This window comes from Microplitis demolitor, chromosome 3, assembly GCF_026212275.2.
Source record: "Microplitis demolitor isolate Queensland-Clemson2020A chromosome 3, iyMicDemo2.1a, whole genome shotgun sequence".
Lineage (NCBI taxonomy): Eukaryota > Metazoa > Arthropoda > Insecta > Hymenoptera > Braconidae > Microplitis > Microplitis demolitor.
The window spans coordinates 16,082,319-16,103,257 of NC_068547.1; the positions used below are offsets into that span (position 1 = coordinate 16,082,319).

The window sequence follows — 20,939 nt, forward strand, 5'->3', positions numbered from 1 at the left end:
AACGTAATACCTCTAAGATTTACATTTGAGAACAATACATCATATCATAATAAAATTAATATCTATTTTTAATTAATTACTTTTTTTTTATTAATAAATATAATAAAATAAATACATTTTTTTTTTAATTGGCATACTGTTGCCGTAAATTTTTATTCATATTTAATTACATAATTAATTTATAAATAACGTTGAAATACATTGAATTTGGTTTATTAAAAGCTAAACAAGTATATACACTAATAATTTAACAAAGCATTTATCAATAATTAAATTATAATGGGATTAATTTATTTCCATAAAATATTTATAGTAAATTGTTTAATCAATTTTCATAATTAATATCGTTTAAATTTTAAGTTGCCCTTAAGACAAAAAAAGTTAATAAACAATAATAATAATAATTTTAAAACATATTTTATAATATAACAATTTTTTCGTCAATCACTCAACGGTCAATATTTTTTTTTCTTTTTTCTTTTCTTTTCGCCATTGAAAATCAATCAATTTTGTAGGCTCAGCATAACATCTGTACATCTATATACACACTTTTTAAAATATGAATCATAATAGCCAATATCCCACAGTATTTACTTAATATTTTGAACACATGAGAATTGTGAACAATTGACAAAAAAAAATACTTGATTATGCGTGAAAACTATCAAATTAGCTTGCTTGAATATACTGACTAATTATATTTAATTAAGCGCCATTTAATTATAATTTGTAATTTTAAACGAAAATAGAAGTTTTGAAATAAACAAAAGAAAAAAAATAATAATTATACAGTTACTTAATAATTATAATTTAATTTTTCTGAAATACTTTAACATAATTATCATTAAAATTACTTGGGCATTTATTTAGTCAGATAAAAAAAAATTAACGGATGAAATTTAAAAATTTAATTTCATTAAAGTTACTACTTAGTACGGGTATGATGAGGGCCAATGGCTAGCAATTTATGCAGAGGAGAGTAGGGCGAAATGGACTCTTTAAGAAAACAGGGCTTACATGTAATATAAAATGTAAGCCCATTTTGCCCCACCCTCCCCTATACTAATATTCACATAAACGAGTGAGTCCGTACGAGCCATAGGTTGAAACCGGTCGTGATCATGGAAAATACAGGACATAGATCGTATGCTATAATAATCAATGATTAATATAATATCTCAAATTAGTATTTTTTCTCATGTAAAAAAAAATTCCGCATAAAGAAATACAAAATTTGAAATAATTTAGAATTAAAAAAAAAATTAAAACTACAAACTAAAATCAATTTAGTATTTTTTAAAAAATATTTTTAAGTTTATTAGCGGTTGTGAAATTAATTTTGTTTATTTTTTATTTCCTTGTCAATAGTTAAGAAAACGAAAACTCTCAAAAAGTTCCTCAATTGTTTGAAAAAATTTCAAAAAGTAATTTTTTTTTTAGTATAAAGAAATGAGAAATATTAAAAAACAAATACAATGAAAAAATGCTTCAGACAAGTTAAGATAAGATTCAAAAAATATCAAAACAACTAGTGTTTCAAAATTTGAAGAACTAATAGCACACGATTCTAATTTATCACCAAAATTTTTGAATTTATTTTAAAGTTCTCATTTCCTCTACGAGTGCAAAAAAAAGTTCATCTCTCAGAATGTGACAAAAAGGATTCTAAATTGTTTTAAATTTCCAAATTTTTTATGCGGAATACTTTTATTACTTTTTTTTCTACACTGATAATCGTAAAGAAACTTTTAAATTGATTGTTAGAGACATAAACATTTATTAAAATAAAACTTTAATGATTGGTTAACAAAATGTATTTTTTCAGTAATTTAAACGTAAATTATTTAAATTTTCATTAGCATTTATCTTTAATAATTAACGGTTTACTGAACACTTTTTGTACATTATTAGAATTTGATAAAATAAAAAAAAAAATTTCTTAATTCAATTATAGCCCACTGCTCGATGTTACAGCACTTAATAAAACTAAGTGTGAATAATATTTATGATAATTATAAATACATTATAACAATAGTAATTATATTAAAAGCACTAATTATAATAATCATAAATTTTTAATAATCAATTAATTATAATTGCATTGTGGTTGGTTGCATTGCGACCAAACTTAAAATGATAAAGTCTTTACCTACAATTTTTTCTCTTTTCTTAATTTATTCAATATTATTATTATTATTATTATTATTATTATTATTATTATTATTATTATTATTATTATTATTATTATTGTTATTATTATTATTATTATTATTATTGTTATTAATATTATTATTAATATGGTGTCAAAACAGACGTTTACGTATATCCAGTGAGCTCGTATAATATGTATATTATTTTAAAGCTATATTATTACTAGAGAAGTAAATTAAATTAAAATATTATTCAAATTAATTAAAGAATTTTAATATTTCAAAATCAAAGTTTTTTTTTATAAAGAATAAATTTTATCCAAGTTTAATATTTATTACAAATAATTAAGGAAATTATCTTTTAAATTTTTTAAATTGTCGGATGATAAAAAGTGTATTTTACGTTTATATTAATTGTTTGTTTATCATGAATGTGTTTAAATAATTATTAATTTAAAATGTATACGTGGAATATTGTAGATTTGTGCGTATTTTTAAAAGTTATTAATGTATAGTTATTAGTTTAGATACAATGTTTTTTTTTTTTAAACACTCATATAGAAAAATATTATAATGATATGCGCTTATAATGGATTTATACCCAGGAAGATAATAAGTTAGATTTACGTGGGGCAAAGCTATAATTTAGTTGACGACAACCCTGCTTTGACATTTTGCGATAGTAGAGCACCACCTCCGCTTCGCGTTCGAGGTGTGCAGAAAAGTAATTTTTCAAATTGTAAAATTCAAAAAAATTTTAATTTTAAAAGAGAATTTTGAAGCTTTATACAAAAAAAAGATCGAAAATGATTTACATGAATCTCAATAAATCTATGGAAAATATATATTTTAAAGTCCTAAAAATTAAATGTATGTTGATCAAATTATATCTCGTTAGATTTAAATCATTGTCGGAAGAGAGTGTTCTAAAAACAAATAACATAATTTTTTATTAATATTGTAAACTTTGTCGAATTCATAGTTTGATCATATAAGTTAATTACAATGACAATATCTTTTATCTATACATTATAATATTTTTCAAAAGTATTAATTTGATTAAAAAAAATTTCAACATACTCATGATTTCATGGATAATTTTTTTTTAACGTAAAAAAATAATTTTTTAATTGATAGTATTTCCTTAATTAAAAAATAATAAAAAAAATTTAGTCGTCTACTAACAATAAATAAATTTAATTATTTTAAACATATCAATAGAATAGAACCCCGTAAAGCGTATAAAATTAATAGTCTGCTTTAACTATTAGTCATTAAGACACTTTATAATTTATCAATTTATTTATACTATTTATATTGGCACTTGTCTATATGATTGGCATTGGAAATGGTGCCTGCGTCAGTGATTGTACTGTTTAAATATTAATTCAACTATTTTATTTTATTTTTCTCTTCTGATTTTATAATTAATTTTATTTTCCATTTATTTTTAAATCGAAAAATTTAACTTACCGCAAATATACAAAGCAATTTTATTATTTTATTTTTTCAACAATTCAATTTCTGAACAAAATACCACCGTCAAACTACATCATACATATGAGATTGTTTTTATTATCTATTGATTTCCTAATTAATTATTCAATTATTATTATTATTAATATTATTAACGTTATTGTTATTATTATTATTATTATTTAAATGTTTGCATTGTATATGTAAAATTAAATTTTCATTGAATCATGATACAGTTACACGGCCAATTATCAATTACGAAATATTAACAGTCATTTTATACAAGACTAATGAGTGGAGTCAGTGATTATATTGTTTATAATTATTACTATTATTATCATACAAATATTAATATTAAAATTAGTATTAGTTGAAAAATTTACTTTATTGTATTATGAATTATTGCTATTGCTTTTAATAATTGCCACGAGCATATGGATTAACATTTACATCATCATTTAAGTGAACATTACACTCTTAAGATAAAAAAAAAGTCTATCACATTTGGCAATGTTTATTTTATTATTTTTGTCTTACTATTATTTATTAAAGAACTATGAAATCTCATAAAATAAATCACTGACTATTAACCACTTTCAGTCAAAATAATTGTAAACAAATTTATTATTTCTGAGCACTTGCAGTCTTACTTGTTCTTTTTTTTTGTTTTATTTTTTTTTGTTTTTGTCATTAGATTTTAATTTATTTATTCATTTAATTATCAATTAGTCTAATTTTATATTGTTTTATTATTCTTGGCGACATTATGTGACGCCCAGTTTAATGAAGTTTTCCATGAATTAACAAGAGCTTCATTAAACTTACTCCTAAAATGATTTTGTGCTTCTTCTTCCGTCATCTCAAGTACCTATAATTTATTAAATAATAATTATTATTCTTGAATATACACTAATGCAAAAATCAAAGGAACAGAAAAATTTTAGTGATTTTTGGAAGGCTGTAAGGTAAGAGACCTAGTACCCGATCACTCATGTGCCCGCATTTGTATATCTATATTTATTAAATTTTATTTAAATATAGTAAAATCTCTTCTACCTTATGATCGTAAAAATAATTGTATCGTAATTTTGAAAAAAAACATTTCAAGGGGTAACGTCAACCGATTTTCAATTCAATTTAATTCTCAGACAAACACTGGAAACTTAAAATAGAGGGTCTTAAACGTTTTTAGTGTGAGAAAAAAGTCCGGTGGCGTTTCACCTTAAAGCTTAAAATCTCTACTTTTGAGATCAAATTTTGTTAAGAGCTGCGGTTATCGAGCAATTATATGAAATAGCATGAGACAAAAATTTTCCAAATTTTTCTTTTTTTTTTTCAAAGAGTCACGACCCTAAAAAATTTTTTTTCAGCTAAACCAATGCATTAGTCAGTTCGCAAATTTATTCAACTTTAATTTGCTTTTTTTTAGACTTGTATGACAATTTTTCGCTGAGATATCAGCCTTCAAATGAAAAAGGATCCTTTTTGCTTTGATATCATCGATATCTTAGCTATTAATAATCCCACGAATAAAAGGGCGACTTTAAAAACTTTAATAAACTCCCTGCAAGACCCTTTTATGATTTTTTATAAAAAAAAATTTTTTTCTATCTTTTACATCCATTAAAAGTAAGTACAAAAAATAACTTTATTTTTTGGTTTTTCAGTAAATCAACCGCTACTCTGTAAATATCGACAGAAAGGCTAATGTTGCCAGGTTGTTTTTAGCTTAATGTGTCCTCAATAACCCTGTAAATTCTTAAATTGATCTATAGAACCGTTTTTCCAGGATGATTGACCAAAGTTTCGCAAAACAATTAAAGGAACAAGTTTTGTGCCTTTCATTGTTTTGTAAAACTTTGGTCAATCATCACGATTATTTTTGACGAAGATACAGCCTTACAAAAATCACTAAAATATTTATAAAATTTTCCTGTTCCTTTAATTTTTTAATAAACCATTAGTGAATGATAAATTATTATAAATGATGTAATAAATTATTTACCAAAGTGTCTCGTAAATAATTGAGATCTTTTTCGCATGATAGTTCCGGTAATCCGGTTGATATCATCATTGCAAAAAGTGAAACAATTAATCCGCCATGACACCTCAAAACTGAAAAAGCTGTTTCACAGTATTCTTGAAACCTTTGAAATTCAGGAGCTTGACTTTTTTTCGCTTGCCCTTTATTGATAACATGAACAAAATCATTTGTGAGTACAAATGGTACACGTTCACGTTTTACACCAAATTTTTCTTTAAAATGACCAAGAATATGACCAAAATCAACGTGAAACAATTGTCCATTTTTTTTCACCATTATATTATCTGGGTGACGATCGGCTATTCCAAGAATATAAGTTGCTATACTGTAGCCTGTACAACTTAGAGTAAATTCTTCAATAGCTTTATCAAGTTCTGCTTTTGTCGAATTATGATCTTTGAGCCAAGCGATCAATGAACCGCATCTAAAATAATTATTTATTTATTTAATTATTTAAATAAATAAAAAGTGCACTGTGCAGCAAGAGATGAAACGATACGATTTCAGGCAAGAGTAAAGTTAAGTGGGGCCGAACGCGAAAGCTGACACCTCACCAAGTTTGAAATCGTGTTTTATCTCGTGCCACAGACAAAATTTTCATAATTACCTGCATTAAACCTTTGAGTTTTAGTGTCTGTAGTCAATCAAAATAAGACAATGTGAGACCAATGGCGCATATACAAATTCCAGTATCATCTTGATTAATTGAAATTAAAAAATTTCATTCGACCTATCTGCTAAATCGCATTGGTCTGAAATTGACTTATTTCGACTGGCTGTACAAGCATTAAAACTCTTAGTTTAAATGTAAGGGCCAATTTTTTAATCCAAAATTTTTTTAAATCCAGGATTAAAGTATTATTATATATTTCGAATACATAAATATATATATGCAATAGTAATTTAATTCTAGATTTAAAAAATCTCTGATTAAAAAACTGGCCTTACGTTATACTGAAAAAAAAAAAAAAACTATAATTATCCAAGTATCTACAGTAATACTTATAGTAAATACTTGTAATAATAACATTACGAATTAAATTAGTGATACTAGATTATTGTATCAACAATTTTGAATTTTAAGACCAAGACTGCCAATCATGATTGCCCAAGTAGCACACGGCTTTATGACTTCTATAGGATAGAAGTTTTGAGGCTGTTTTTTGATCTATCGATAAAGCACCGAAATGTAGATAAAGCGATCAAAAATTTATGCCACCGAAAAAATATCGGCTTAACGACTTGAAACAAGTAACGACTAAAATTAAATTACAAATAATTGTCAAATAAGTCATCTAAAGACAAATTTCCTATGATTCCTAGGACCAATATCTGTATGTCTTATTTATATACAAAAAAAAAATTGTCGTCCTTTTAAAAGAAATCTTTATGACATTTAAAGTTGTCTCTGTGCTACTGAGGTAATGTATCAATTTTTTAAATTAATATTAACTAGCAATTTACCGTTCCCACATGACTGCCCAAGTATCACTACCAAATTTATTTAATATTTTATATTAAATATTATTTACTGAATTATCAACTCGTTGATGTTTTTTTTTAAACTTCTATGTTTATTGAATCTTATTGGTTATTATAATTATTAAAATTTGTTGATTTTTATAATTATATAATCATAGAATACTTAAAAAAAATCAACCACAGTTAAATTTTTTATTACTGCTTGTCTGATTCTTTCTCGTAATTTTTGTTTCATAAAATATCTCAATAATAGTAAAAGAAAAAAATTAGTATGCATGATAAAAACAAATCTAAATTATATGCAAGATAAATTTAATAAAATTATACTTTTTTAGTCGAAAATCTAAAACTTTTTGATAGTTTTCTGTTAAAAAATATCAGTAATAATTTTTTATATCTTATGTTTTAAATAATTAAATTAAATTAAATACTAACTTGAAAGCAGCAGTAGCTGAAAATATATTTTTTTCCTTCTGTATATTAGCAATAGTCTCAGCATTTAAAACAACTTCAATCATTCCTGTTTTATGATCCGTAGATATACAATTATATAAATTCATACGAAAATCTAAACCTTCTTCCTTCCACAATTTATCCATTATTCTAAACATTTGTAATGTTAACATGTCTTGTCTTAAATCATCACCATGTTTCATAATAACATATATATCATCGCCAAATGTATCGGAATTTTCAAATACAAGCCACAGTGGTTTCATTTTACTGTCCATTATACGGCATTTTTCAATTCTAATTCGCCGTAGCCGATAACTCGGGTCCAATGGATTTAATACATTAGATAACGCCTCTTGGCAATGCGGTTCTTGCAAAAAATCGTTTAGCATTTGTAACGCAGCTTTGCGATCTTTACGTTGTTTTATTAATTCAGATAAAATTTTCAGTTTATTTAATAATTCAACTTGTTTCTTTAAATGTTTCATGTGTTGTTGAGCACCTCGACAATAAGCTTCGAGTATTAATCCAAATCTTACTGATACCGATGCCACTTGCATTTCAGGTCTAAAATAATAATTGTATTAATTCTACCCGTGTAAAAAAAATTAGTTCCAAAAATATTCATAACAGTGCACTTCAAAAATTGAGACAATTTTGAACTTTAAGTTGAACATTTTTGGAGCTTTTGAAAAATTAGAAAGTGAGCAATTCAACTGGTGAAGGTTTTCCTACGAGTTTTTTATGTTTGAGCAAAAATAATTTGATTTGACAATTTTTTGGGTGTGAAGAACATTAAAAAACAAAAAGGAATAAATTAGGAATTATGAACATTTACGACTCTTACCAAAATTATTCAGGTATGAGGTAAAAAAAAAAAATAAAAATGATTTGAAAATATTTATGAACATTTTTTAACCTTTATTACAACTTTTTGGGAAGATCAGTTTTTTTCACTTTTTGTACTCGTTCAAAAATAGTTTAACAAATGAGTGATTGGAACTAATTATGAACTTATTATGAACTCATAAAATCGTCAATTTAAATCATTTTTGCTTAAAAAATTAAAAAAAAATAAAAACTCATAAGAAAAGTCTACACAAGTTGAAAATTTTTCACACTTGTAATTATTTTAAAGTTCCAAAAATTTTCAACTAAAAGTTCAGAACTGTCTCAATTGTGGAAGTTCACTGTAAGGAACTTTCTTGGAACGAATTTTTTTTACACGCGTAACTGCAAAACTTTTTAAGTAATTAAATAAAATTTTACCTGAGATGCCAAAATAAATAGTGTCCTATCCTCTGATTATCTAATGCGCGTCTCAATAAAAATTCAGTGAGATCGCATGACAAGTAATTTTCATGTTTCAATGCCTGAACTAATTGTAGCAAATAAAGATTTAAATCTTCATCTCTCAAGTCTTTTAAGCACCGAACAGCAAAACTTCTTACATTTTCATCGGCGTATGCAAAATCTAAAAGCTCAAGAGCTTTTTCGACGGGTAATTTTGGCCATTGCTGTATTAGAGCAGTAGCTTCAGCAACTTCTCTATGATCGTTCCACTCAACACACTGTAATAATTTAGGTAATAAATTTGGCATTTTATTAAGACACTGTCTCCTTAAAGCCCACATTGTCTTTTTTTCTTGTTCATGAAGCTCATGCAGTGGATAACGTTCAGCTAATAATTTTAATTGCTCTAATTGCTGTTCATTTGCCTCTAATTCATTATTTAAACTTTCTTTACTATGATCTTCTATTGACTCGCGTAATTTTGTCGCGTATTCCACAAGTTTTTCCGGTGTTGGATAAAGAACGGATTTATCTTTACCATAACTGTAAAATAAAAAATATAATAAATATTTAATAACTTTTTAAAGTAAAAAAAAAAATTATAAAAAATTATAATTACTTTGGAAACGTGAGCATAAGAGCAGCAGCACGATCTATATGAGGATTAGACACAACAGTACCAAGTGGATGAAGTAAATCTTCATTCTGCATATCTTCAGCATATGTCCAGGTATAAAGTGTCATTGCACCAGTTTTCAATTGTGATTTAAAATCATAAATTGCTGTATTAGCCCACCACATTGCATTTATAAAATATTCTTGTTTAGAATCTTTAATAAGTCTACGATTTTTTAGGCCTTTTGCTGATTTACTTAATTCGTATAATACAAAACAAAGACGTGCATTTCTTGGTATATCTTTAACACGTATATCAAATTTAAGTGTTTCATCCCAGGTACAACTACCGTCTGGTGAAACGGTCAATTCTTTGGTTTTACGACTTTCGCAGAGTGATTTGCCACCGTGAAATAAACCAGCTTGTAATCCAACCTTTAAAAATATTAAATTATCAATTATAAAAATAACAATTTTATGTTTTATAAATTTATATGTATTATGGTAAAATATAAACCTCGACTGTACGGTGAGCAGCGTCACAATTTAATCGTGAAATTCCATTAACTGTAAACTCAAAATAATTATCAAGTTTCAATGCAGATATATGTTTTCCTTTTTTACGTAACGTTAAAGTTGAAAAAGTTGGTCGCGATCGTTTAAGCGAATCAAGTTCTGGATTTTCTAATGAATAATCATTATCAATCATAACATTACGACTGCTTATTGTTATTAATGTTGGTGCTACATCTTTAGATATACAATCTTGTATATATGTATACTGTATCAACGGATGTTCACCAATTAAATATTCTTCTTGACCACATATTTTCAATGTAAAATCATTTGGTAATTCACCTCTTGACATAAGTGTATTAGCACGTTTATTTAATATTAAAACTATTAATTGATATGGTGTTGTTTCATGAGATATTTGGAAGGTATAAGTTGTCTAAAACAATAAATTTATTTATTTATTTATATAATATTCATTATTATATCTATGGATTTTATTAATTCATTAATATTATGATTAAGTTTCGTTTTAAAAAATATTCAAAAATTAAAAATCGATGGGCGGTGAGCGGAACTGAGATAAATAATTTGTTAATTCAAATATATCATTTACTTTATCTACAATAATTATTCTTATTGTTATTATTATATTTAGACTGTATTATCACATCTGTCTATTAATAGCTTATATATTTGATGACCTTAATATTGACCTTTGACTAATGGATCTCAATAAAGTAAATAAATAAATCTAAATAATAAGAGTCATTCGTAACTTTTAAAATTATTCGTCAACTTTAGAACTATCCGATACTTTTTGAATTATTATTAACTTTTCAAATTACTCGATTCAAATCGAGAAAATTCTGATCAGCTGTTAAATATTCAATCTTTATTTAATAGAAAGCTTAGTTTTCAAAGTAACCAAAAATCATTTTTTCGTAGAAAAATTTCGAATTATTCGAAAGTTTATGAATACCCAAGTAGCACACTGGCTTTGTGACATCTATAAAATATCAGTTTTTCGGCTTCTTTTTGACATATCGATAAGGCAACATTATGTTGACAAAACGATCAGAAATTTATGTCATTGAAAAAGCATCTACTTAAAAGATTTGACACAAGTGACGACAAAAAGTAAAGTACAAATAGTGATAAAATAAGTGATCTAAACGATTATTTAATTGAAATAAGTCAAGTAAAACAATACAACTCGGCTCTGTCTCCGGAACCAACATTTGCATGTCGTATTTATACCAAAAAAGGTGACTTTGAGACAAAAAAAAATTTGTCTTGTCCTTTTCAAAGGCATCTTAAAGTTGACTCTGTGCTACTTGGGTACTTGAATAATTCGAAAATTTTCAAATAATTTAGAAACTTACAAATAATTTAAATTATTCAAAATTTCGAATTATTCGATTCTAAGTTCGAATCAAATAGTTTGATTAGATTCGATACGAATAATTGTTAAGTTCAAACTATTCGTACACCCCCATTAAGAATATAATAAAATAAAATAAAGTGTTAATAATTGGTACTTCGTAAATAATCAATTACTTTACGTTATTAATTTGTTTTTTTGTTTTATTATTAAAACATTTTTAAATAAACAATCAGTAATAAAAAAAAAATAATAATAATATAAATGTTAGAAATCTACTTTATCAGCTGATATATAAATTTTAAATCCCAAACAAAGTTTGAATGACCGTTACATTTATTCAGATTGAAAGTGTTAATTGTCAGCAGCTATTTAGTGATAATAATTTTTTTTTAAATTGTGCCTGGATAAAAATAATTATATTTTCTATGTAATTATTAATTTCAACAAGTGATTTCATTAAATAGTATACTTTATTAAATATAAAAGCGCATAATAAATTGTAACCTAAAAAAAATTACGTCAGTAGCAATGAATGAATTAAATGAGAACGATAATAATTTAATAAAATTTAATGATAGTGATGTTATTGATTCTGATGAAATATCTATACTCAGAAGACAAATAAATCAATTGACAACAGAAAATGATAATTATAAACAAGAAATTCATTTACTGCAAGGTAAACTATCAGCAAGTGTTACTATGCAGAATGAATTACTTGAGAATATTGATTCACTTGAAGAATCATTGAAAAAAAATAATGAATCAGTTGATCTAAAAATTCGTCAAGTTGAAACGAAGTATGTAGACATTTTACTTACACTGAGAAAACAGACGAGTGTGAATGTAGCAGATATCAGACAAATTTTAAATTATAATAGAGTAGATAATTAAAAAAATAATATTTATAAAAATTGCACTAATGAATTTCATAATTTTTTAAATGCGCGTTTTTTAAAATTTTATTTTATCAATTCTTTACTCGATTTATTAATAATTTTAAATTTGTCTGATGTCTGCTACATTCACACTCATGAAAAAAGTATATTTCCAATTTAATTATTAGTTTACGTAAATAGTGCCAAGAAAAATATTATTCTGAAATTGACAGACTATCAAAAATTTTCGCATTTTTTTTCGACAAATCAATTACAAAAAAATAAAAAACTAAAAATATGCGCACGAAGAAAATTAAAAAATTTTTGGGTGAAATTTAAAAAAATATTTTTTTTTTTATAATTTATGGTTTTGCAAAAAAAAACAACCGAAAATCAATAGTAGGGCTGTGCGAATCTTGTTCGAATCGAATCGAGTCGAATATCGAATAGTTCGAAAGATTCAAATAGTTCGAAGGATTCGAATAGTTCGGAAGATTCGAATAGTTAGAAATTTTTTCGAATCTTCGGTAAATAATATTATTGCATCTAAGAAATTTAGTATTTATGGCTTTACTAAATCAAAAAACTATTAGGGGAAACTGGGGTACGAGGGCCCCCTTCAAAAATTAGGTCAAATTTTTTTTTTTCATTTTCCGTCGAGTTATGACCTCTAATGTTTTTATCATCTTTTAGACTAATATGTGGGGTAAAATGGACCACTCAAAAAAAATTGCAACGAAAAATTTTTTTTTTATTTTCCGTCGAGTTAATTTTTTCGTTACAATTTTTTTTAAGTGGTCCATTTTACCCCACCTATTGGTCTAAAATATGATGAAAACATTATAGAGGTCATAACTTGATGGAAAATAAAAAAAAAAGTTTTTTTCTATATGTTTTTAGGGAGTTCTTTCGAGCTACTTGAACCTTACGAACTAATCGAATCCTTCGAACTATTCGGATCTTCGAACAATTCGAAGTTTTGAGTATTCGCACAACCCTAATTAATAGGCGTCGTCTAATTTCAGTATCATAGAAAAATGAGTATAAATGTAACTGACAATTGGCAATTTTTATAATTTTCGAACAAATAAATAAAATGTACGTAGAATAAAAATTAAAAAATGCATATTTAGATCAATGAAATATCAGCAGGTGCATTTTTTTAAATGTCATAGTTTTAATTTATTCATTCATTTATTTAAAATTTATAAATTTTGTCATATCTACTACATTCACATTTATCAAGAAAATATATTCTCAATAATGTAGCAGACATGAGACAAATTTAAAATTATAAATAAATAGAGCAAATAATTTAAAAAATAATATTTATAAAAAATGCCCTTATTGATTTCAAAATTTTTTAAATGCGCATTTTTTAAAAATATTATTTGACGAATTATTAGTCTATTCATTAATAATTTTAAAGTTGCCTGATGTCTGCTATATCCACACTCATCCCAATAGTAGTAAAAATGATAAGTGTGAATGTAACTGACAAGTGACAATTTTAAAAATTTTGGAATAAATAAATAAAATGTTAATAGATTAAAAATCAAAAAATGCGCATTTAGATCAATGATGAATTAGTACGCGCATTTTTTCAAATTTAATTATTTTAGTTTATATATTTAAAATGTATGAATTGTCTCATGCCTGCTACATTCACTCACACTCATTAAATGTCATTGTCTGTAGAAATTTATGAGTAAATTGAAGCAATTGTTATAAAAACAAGAGATATTATACTTAAGGGCGTGTTCAGAAGTACACTCTGGAAGAGAAATATTCAACTCCTGCGTTCAGAAGTATGCTCTGGTCGTCAAACCAGAGGAACAATTCGACATTACAAAGGTACTAATCACCTGGATAAGTAATTTTTCATCTCCAGAGTGTATTTTTCAACACGTCTCTAGATGTACTAAATTATTTTTTGTTTTTAGTATTATGAGTCAAGCAAACATGTTTACTTGAATTCAATTTTTTTTTCTCTCAGTGTAATAACTTTATTTATAAAAGTACTAATATATGGATATTTCCAGACATGGAATTAAAATTAAGGAGCTAATGGATCGTATCAATGAACTGGAGAATGAATTGTCATTTCAAACAGATAAAATAAATGATGTACAGGGAAAGTTAAATGAAGCTAATGATAAATTATTGTTAGCTGCTAATTCAACGATAAATTCTACATTCACTAAAGTTGATGATCAAGATTCTGATGATAAAGTTAAAGAATTAGTACAATTATTGGCTGATGAAGAAAGCAAATCATTTAAATTAGAGAATGCGCTTAAAGAATTAGAGCAAGATATGTTTGAAATGAGAGAAGCTTATAATGTAATTCAATTATTTAAAATTTTTTTTATATACAATTTCGATAAATATATGAGAACAAATATTGAGACTTTATTATAATGATTTGTGCTTACAATGTAATTTCAATTAGAAATATTTTTCATCTAAAAATTTTAAAGGAAAATCATTATTATTTTTTTATTTGAGAGAATTTGAACTTTTATTTAATTATAAATGTGTTAGTTAATTAATTTTTAATATATTAATTATTTATACAGACTACAAAAGAACAATTAAAAGAAAAATCAAGTGTATTAGAAGAAACACGTGATGAATTAGCTGAATGCAGAAGTGAATTAATGTCATTAAGAGCAACACCATCTGATCAACAATCTAAAGGTTTTTAAAAAAATATTAAATTTTTTTTTCTTTAAATTAATCTTTCAGTTTTTGATATGAATATATAAAATATATTATTTTTCAGGTAATTCATTGTTTGCTGAAGTAGAAGATCGTCGTAAAAAATCGTTGGATACAATAACTAAATTGAAACAAAGTTTTTTTGATGCTAAAAAAGCATTGAATATTAAAGAGGCTGAAATAAAGGCATTGAAAGCTGAAAAAGCAGCTCTTCTTACGACAATTGAAGACGATAAGGATGATACAATTCAGCAGAATGCAAATTTAATTGAAAAATATAAAGATAGAATTTCAGAACTGGAAGTTAAATTGAAAGATCAGCAAAAAAAATTCTGGCTATTGGAAAAACAAAAAAGTCCAGTTGGTGATGAGTTTAAGTGAGTTTTTATTTAATTAAATTAAAATTTTTTTTAATAATCGCTAAATTATTTTATTATTAGATATTTTGAAAATATGTTGAGCGCTAAAAAAAAAGAAATAGAAGAACTTTCAGCGAAACTTGAAAATAAATCCATTCAAACTCTGATTGAAGAGGAAATAAAATGTCAAACAAATCAACAGTTGCGGTATTGGCGTCGTAAGGCCACGACAAAAGAGGTAATTAATTTTTTAGAAAAATTTTCTAATGTTTTGTAAATAAATAATTTAATTTTTAATCATTTAGGCACAACTAGAAGCAATTAAATGTCGACTTGAAACAGATTCGTCAGGAATGAATAATGAATTATTAAAATTAATTAAACAAACTGGTAAACCAGACAATTGTTTATACAACGAAGAAACGAATTCATCAATAACTGTTAAAGTTGCTGACAGTACTCTAGATAACACTCAACGTTTGATAGAAATTCCAAAGTTGCATAAAGAAATGAACGCAGAAAAAAAAGTTGAACGATTTTCAATTATGATCGATAAACCAAAACCACTAGATAGTGATTTAATTGATTTCACGGAATCAGCTATTAAAAATACTGATAAAGTAAATGAAATTGAAAATTCAATTTGTATTTTATCCGAGAAAAATCACGCTGAAAAAAGAGGAATATTGAAATCGACAAAAGAAGTGTGGACCACTGTTTCTAGTAGCTCATTATTATCTCAATCAGCGTCAACGGCACTTAGTAAAAATAACGGAAAAGAAAATAAGAGTATAAGATTTTCTGAAGATACTGTTGATCCAATGCCGAAAAAGTTAACTAAACAAATTAACATTACTCCAAAATATCCGATAATATATGCGCCGAGTAAATCTAAGACTGAAAAATAATTAAAGAAAAAAAAATGATAATCGATCTTTCTATAGTTAAATTTATAAAAACTTTTTTATATGCATATTAAAAATAAATAATTGATAATTAATAATAATAATTTTTATTATTTGTGTTTATTTTTATTATATTGGAAATCACACGGATCTTCACGAATATCATATATGTGTATATGTCGGAGATGAAAGAATAAAATGGGGTTTTCCCACAGGATGGGAAATTCCCAATACTCAGTCGAGACTAGTTCATATAGTAGCAATTAAATAATAAAATTTGTTCTAGTGGTTTACAACAAGCATATTGTTTATTGTGGGAAGCTTAGGCTCGCTGTGACATCTGTTCATCAAACATAGCCACGGTCATAGGATGGGTATAGTAAGACACAGAGAACAAGATAGTAAGATAATATAAGACGGTTGTCCTTCTTTGAATATTTTGACAAAAAGATTTTTAACGAAGAGTACAGAATTTGGTACTAGTTGAGTTAGTTAGTTCTAATGGTTCTAATCGAGCATTTGTTGTGCGAGTACAAGTTTTCCCTCGACCGTGGAGTTGTTCTCGAGCCGAGTTTACCGTAGTATTTGTAAATTATTCAATCTGGTTTTATTTGAATATTATCGAACTGTCGTGTATTACAATTATTATAATTTCCTGCGTAATCAATTATTGCATTAATTAGTACTTAGTGTATTTTGATACTTGTGCGACACTATCTTTATTATATTACTTGTCTAAGTATCAATATTTGTAAACAATACTTTGAATATTAAATCGCTGTGTAACATAATTATTATTTGTTTATAACTGATATGAAAATGAGTAGAATTAATAGTGAGACCGATACTCTGAATAACGTCCAAACTCGTACTGACTTTCCGACATATATATTCATAAGAATTTTCTTTCAGTTCCTTTCTATTTGAATAATGAATTCACTCACAAAAAATAATAATAATGTTTAATTGTTAATAAACTTACCTCAGTATTTTCAAATTTGGTAACGACAACCATATTGCCGTCTTTAAGTCGAGATTCAATATTTTTAGGTATATCTGGAGTTGGTGCCAGTCTAGGTCGAAATTGATAACGTACTTTTTCATTCCACAATTTTTTACGCCTGGCTTGTGCGTACTCGTCACCAAGTAATCTCATTTTCCATCTGAAGTCATTGACTTCAGAATTTTTTAATGCAGCAAATTCATGTAATCCTTTGCCAATTAATAAACCTATTTGGGAATCTAAATTTCTATCACTTTTAACACATTCTCTCTCGATAACTTTCAACACAGAACAGAATGGTTTTATATCACACAATCTACTTTCGTCCCTTATTTCTTCAGCTTCAGCATTTGTATTTATACAGGAAAATACATATGACTGTGCATCTTTTAATGTACCATGTAATGGATATTTACTTGCTTCTTCCCATAAATCCTAATACAAATTTAAATAAGTATCATTAGTGTTATGTTTTTTAAAAATTCATTCAAATAAATAGTTCAATTGTTAACAGAGTTAGGTACCCGGTTCCCAACGTCTATATTTTATTGAAAAAATTACTTTACAATAGATAAATATTTTTTTAAAAATAGTAAAAGATCTAATACCCGATGGTTTTTCATCAGTGATGTAAGTTTAGCTTTAAAATAATAACTAAATAAAATTCACTGCGTAGAAAAAATATTAAATAAAACATAATATGTATCCAGTCTTTAGATTCTTTTAAAATTCGATCTCTAAGAAATTATTTTTTACATGCCACAAAAATGTTTAGAATTGTTTTTTTAATTTTATAATAATCAAGCATAATTTTTATTATTGTAATTATTGACAAAATATTATATGACAAAAAGTATAGATAAGCAAATTTTTAACGAAATGCCAGTCAACAACTCGCATTTATTTATTTATTTGAATAATAATTAATAAAGTAAATAATTATGTCTTTCACGTAACCGATAAAAATTGTGTTTATAAAATTTCTTGATTATTTTTTCAGTCTCGTAATTATTACACTAATTAAAGTCTTGAATAAAAATAATTAGTAATTATTCTAAAGGAACAAGTTAATGACGAATACATTCATGTTTTTAAATACTAAATTTAAAAAAATATTAAAATCAACATTTTAAAAAAAATAATAAAAATTTTTATTGTTTTCTCTGGAAGATTTTCGAGTTTTTTAGATCGATTGCTACCTGTCACAAAATTAGTTTATTAATAAAAATATAAATTAAAAAACTGGCAATTTGGTACCTTACATATAGATAATTTTATTTAAGGACAGACAGTGCCCCCACTTTTTTTAAATATTGATGACTATCAATTGTTATGTCCGCATTAAAATTTTGATAATTAATTTAAAAAAAATTAGAGCATTACAATTTCGCCAAGACATAGATTTTTAAAAAAATTACTTACAGTTGACATCAATTAGGAGTTTAACGAAATTTTAAAAATAAATTTCAGTAAAATCTTCATGTCAACATCATAATTTTGAATGTCAAATTTTTAAAGTTAAAATTTATTTACTAATTTTGTTTGACTCCTAATTGATAAAAACTGTCAGTAATTTTTAAGAAAATCTATACTTTGGCAAAATTGTAACTGCGTTGTCGTTTTTTAAATTTACGCTTTAATTTTTTTGAAATAAAATAATGGAATTTTCATACTGTTGTGACAGTTCGTCATTGAATATTTTTAAAAAGTGGGGGACACTGAGAATGCCCTTAAAGAATGAAAAAAAAAATATTACCTCTTTTATTTCACCAAAAGTAGTATTGCGATTAGCTTCTAATGGTATGATAACACCATTAGGCATAAGGCATGTCAACTCAACAACTTCAGTTGGGGTTTTAGCCCAAAAATCATAATTATAAGTACTTGGTATGTGAACCATTATGATAATAATTATTAATATCTTACTGCGATGATGATAAAATTCCAGTAATTAAATGACTCAGACGTTGACAACATTACCGTCAATATAACACATGACTTTTTAAAAACAATAAAGTTAATTTAATGTAATAATAATAATATTAAAAATTCCATGATTACAATTTCTTCCCATTGTGCAATTCGTAACAATGAATACATTGACACAATAACAATAAATTATTATTATTTTTAATGTTATTTGTTGTGATGCACATTTGCGTATGCCAAGTTTACTTTTTAAAAAACTTTTTTTATTTTATCTGTAACAATAATAATTATTAGCTGGCCAACTTAAAACTTTAGCAATTAATTACTTAATTCACGCACTATCATTTAAATTAAAATTATTAATCCTAAATAATGTCACTTAGTTATAATGTAAATATTATCATCTTTCAATGTACGCAATAACGACACAGGTCAGCCATTATTATTTGTTTCGTGTGTTTGGATTGGTTTGGAATTAGGGTGGGCTAGAGAGAGAAGGAGGTTAAAGAAAAAATAAATGAATGTAAGATGGGAAAATGTGTTGAGTTATTCAATGTGTGATGAATAATTTTATTCTTTACCGCTGAGTGGCGCTTAAGTTCAATTTTGCCGGCTAAATATTTGTTTGTATCTATGGGATGACCGATTTAAAATTAATTTTTTTATTCAAATGCGATAGTAAGGACAGTAAATTTCATTGGAGTAAGATTAAATCACTTAATATAACTTAATAATAAATAGAATGAAAAACCATATTTTTGTTTTTATAGTTATTTTTTGTTGTTTTAAGTAAATTAAAAGCCCCTATACCCGCTCAGTACTATTAGTCGCTCACTTTGACTGTTCATCAAAGCGCTTTTTTATAATTTTTATAAAAAGAAATTACAACTAAAAATATTATTATCTATATTATTAAGAGAATGAGAAAAATTTTGTTCCTGGTATATCTGTATGATAGAATTGTCTAATGTTATTAAATTTGGTATCGTTAGAAAGGTTTTGACTTGAATTTGTGCCTTTTCATAGTTTCAACTCTTTTTTATGATCAATCATTGAGAAAAATCGATTTATCTGTATCATTCGAATTACATTTAAATTACGCAAGAAGAAATACGATCGTAATTATTTTCTTTAAATAAATCAATATTCTAATTATTCTCTCACTAAATATGACTGAATGTCACTGAATATATGCTATATTATTTATATCGCGTTACTTATTCCAAAATGACAAAGTTTCATATTTCCATTTGTTTTTAGGAAGCTTTTTAAAGCCAAAAAAGTGTGCACAGAAAAAAAAGGATTCATTGACACAAAAAATCTTTACTCGCCTAAAGAAAATTTTTGCTTACCCCAAGAAATTTTTCGCATTGTGAATTAAAACAAAAAAGTTATTTAGAACTAGAAAAAATTTTTTGGTGCAAGGAATCATTTCTTGACCAAAATAATCTTTTCTCACCTCAAGAAAATTTTTGTATTGAATTTATGATGCATAAAATTTCTTGGTGCAAATAAAATTTTTTGGGGCAAGAAATCGTTTTCTTCTGAGTATTTTATAAAATCAGAAGCGATATTTGGGTAGTCACGTAGTGACTGCAGGTTACTCGTCTATATTATTGAGAAAATAAGGAAAATTTTGTTCCAGCCATATCTATATCATAGAGTAAGTTAGTGATATTAAATTCGGAAACATTAGAAAGGTCTTGACTTGAATTTGTGTCTTTTCATGGT

The 20,939-nt window shown here is 25.7% G+C and overlaps 2 protein-coding genes across 5 annotated transcripts; one reads left to right on the top strand and one right to left on the bottom strand.

The window, feature by feature from the left end:
• Positions 1–195: 195 nt before the first annotated feature.
• Positions 196–19,658, bottom strand: LOC103576066 (phosphatidylinositol 4,5-bisphosphate 3-kinase catalytic subunit delta isoform). 3 transcript variants are annotated; one of them, XM_008556095.2, is made up of 9 exons: positions 19,548–19,658; positions 19,036–19,480; positions 17,259–17,714; positions 10,031–10,465; positions 9,518–9,948; positions 8,875–9,441; positions 7,588–8,172; positions 5,632–6,094; positions 196–4,494 (listed from the first exon to the last, which is right to left on the bottom strand). In XM_008556095.2, the coding sequence occupies exons 2-9, from the start codon at positions 19,177–19,179 to the stop codon at positions 4,363–4,365; spliced, it is 3,213 nt and encodes a 1,070-aa protein (XP_008554317.1). In that variant the 5' UTR covers positions 19,180–19,480; positions 19,548–19,658; the 3' UTR covers positions 196–4,362. The 3 variants fall into 3 exon arrangements, with proteins under 3 accessions (XP_008554317.1, XP_053593238.1, XP_008554316.1); XM_053737263.1 differs by having other exon boundaries at positions 19,535–19,658; XM_008556094.2 differs by having other exon boundaries at positions 19,036–19,658.
• LOC103576065 (putative leucine-rich repeat-containing protein DDB_G0290503) lies at positions 11,724–16,374 on the top strand. 2 transcript variants are annotated; one of them, XM_008556092.3, is made up of 6 exons: positions 11,724–12,213; positions 14,334–14,634; positions 14,871–14,991; positions 15,077–15,389; positions 15,453–15,609; positions 15,677–16,373. In XM_008556092.3, exons 1-6 carry the CDS (start codon positions 11,942–11,944, stop codon positions 16,277–16,279), a joined length of 1,767 nt encoding a protein of 588 aa, XP_008554314.1. In that variant the 5' UTR covers positions 11,724–11,941; the 3' UTR covers positions 16,280–16,373. The 2 variants fall into 2 exon arrangements, with proteins under 2 accessions (XP_008554314.1, XP_008554315.1); XM_008556093.2 differs by lacking the exon at positions 11,724–12,213 and adding an exon at positions 14,054–14,145 and having other exon boundaries at positions 15,677–16,374.
• Positions 19,659–20,939: the final 1,281 nt, after the last annotated feature.

Excerpts from the sequence above, each read along its gene's own strand:
- LOC103576066 (XM_008556095.2), bottom strand. The coding sequence starts at position 19,179 with ATGGTTCACATACCAAGTACTTATAATTATGATTTTTGGGCTAAAACC. Across the intron at positions 17,715-19,035 it reads CTTTTGGTGAAATAAAAGAG|GATTTATGGGAAGAAGCAAG; the intron begins GTAATATTTTTT and ends AATTTGTATTAG. Across the intron at positions 9,442-9,517 it reads CTTATGCTCACGTTTCCAAA|TTATGGTAAAGATAAATCCG; the intron begins GTAATTATAATT and ends TTTATTTTACAG.
- LOC103576065 (XM_008556092.3), top strand. The coding sequence starts at position 11,942 with ATGAATGAATTAAATGAGAACGATAATAATTTAATAAAATTTAATGAT. Across the intron at positions 14,992-15,076 it reads ATCTGATCAACAATCTAAAG|GTAATTCATTGTTTGCTGAA; the intron begins GTTTTTAAAAAA and ends ATTATTTTTCAG. Across the intron at positions 15,390-15,452 it reads CCAGTTGGTGATGAGTTTAA|ATATTTTGAAAATATGTTGA; the intron begins GTGAGTTTTTAT and ends TTTTATTATTAG.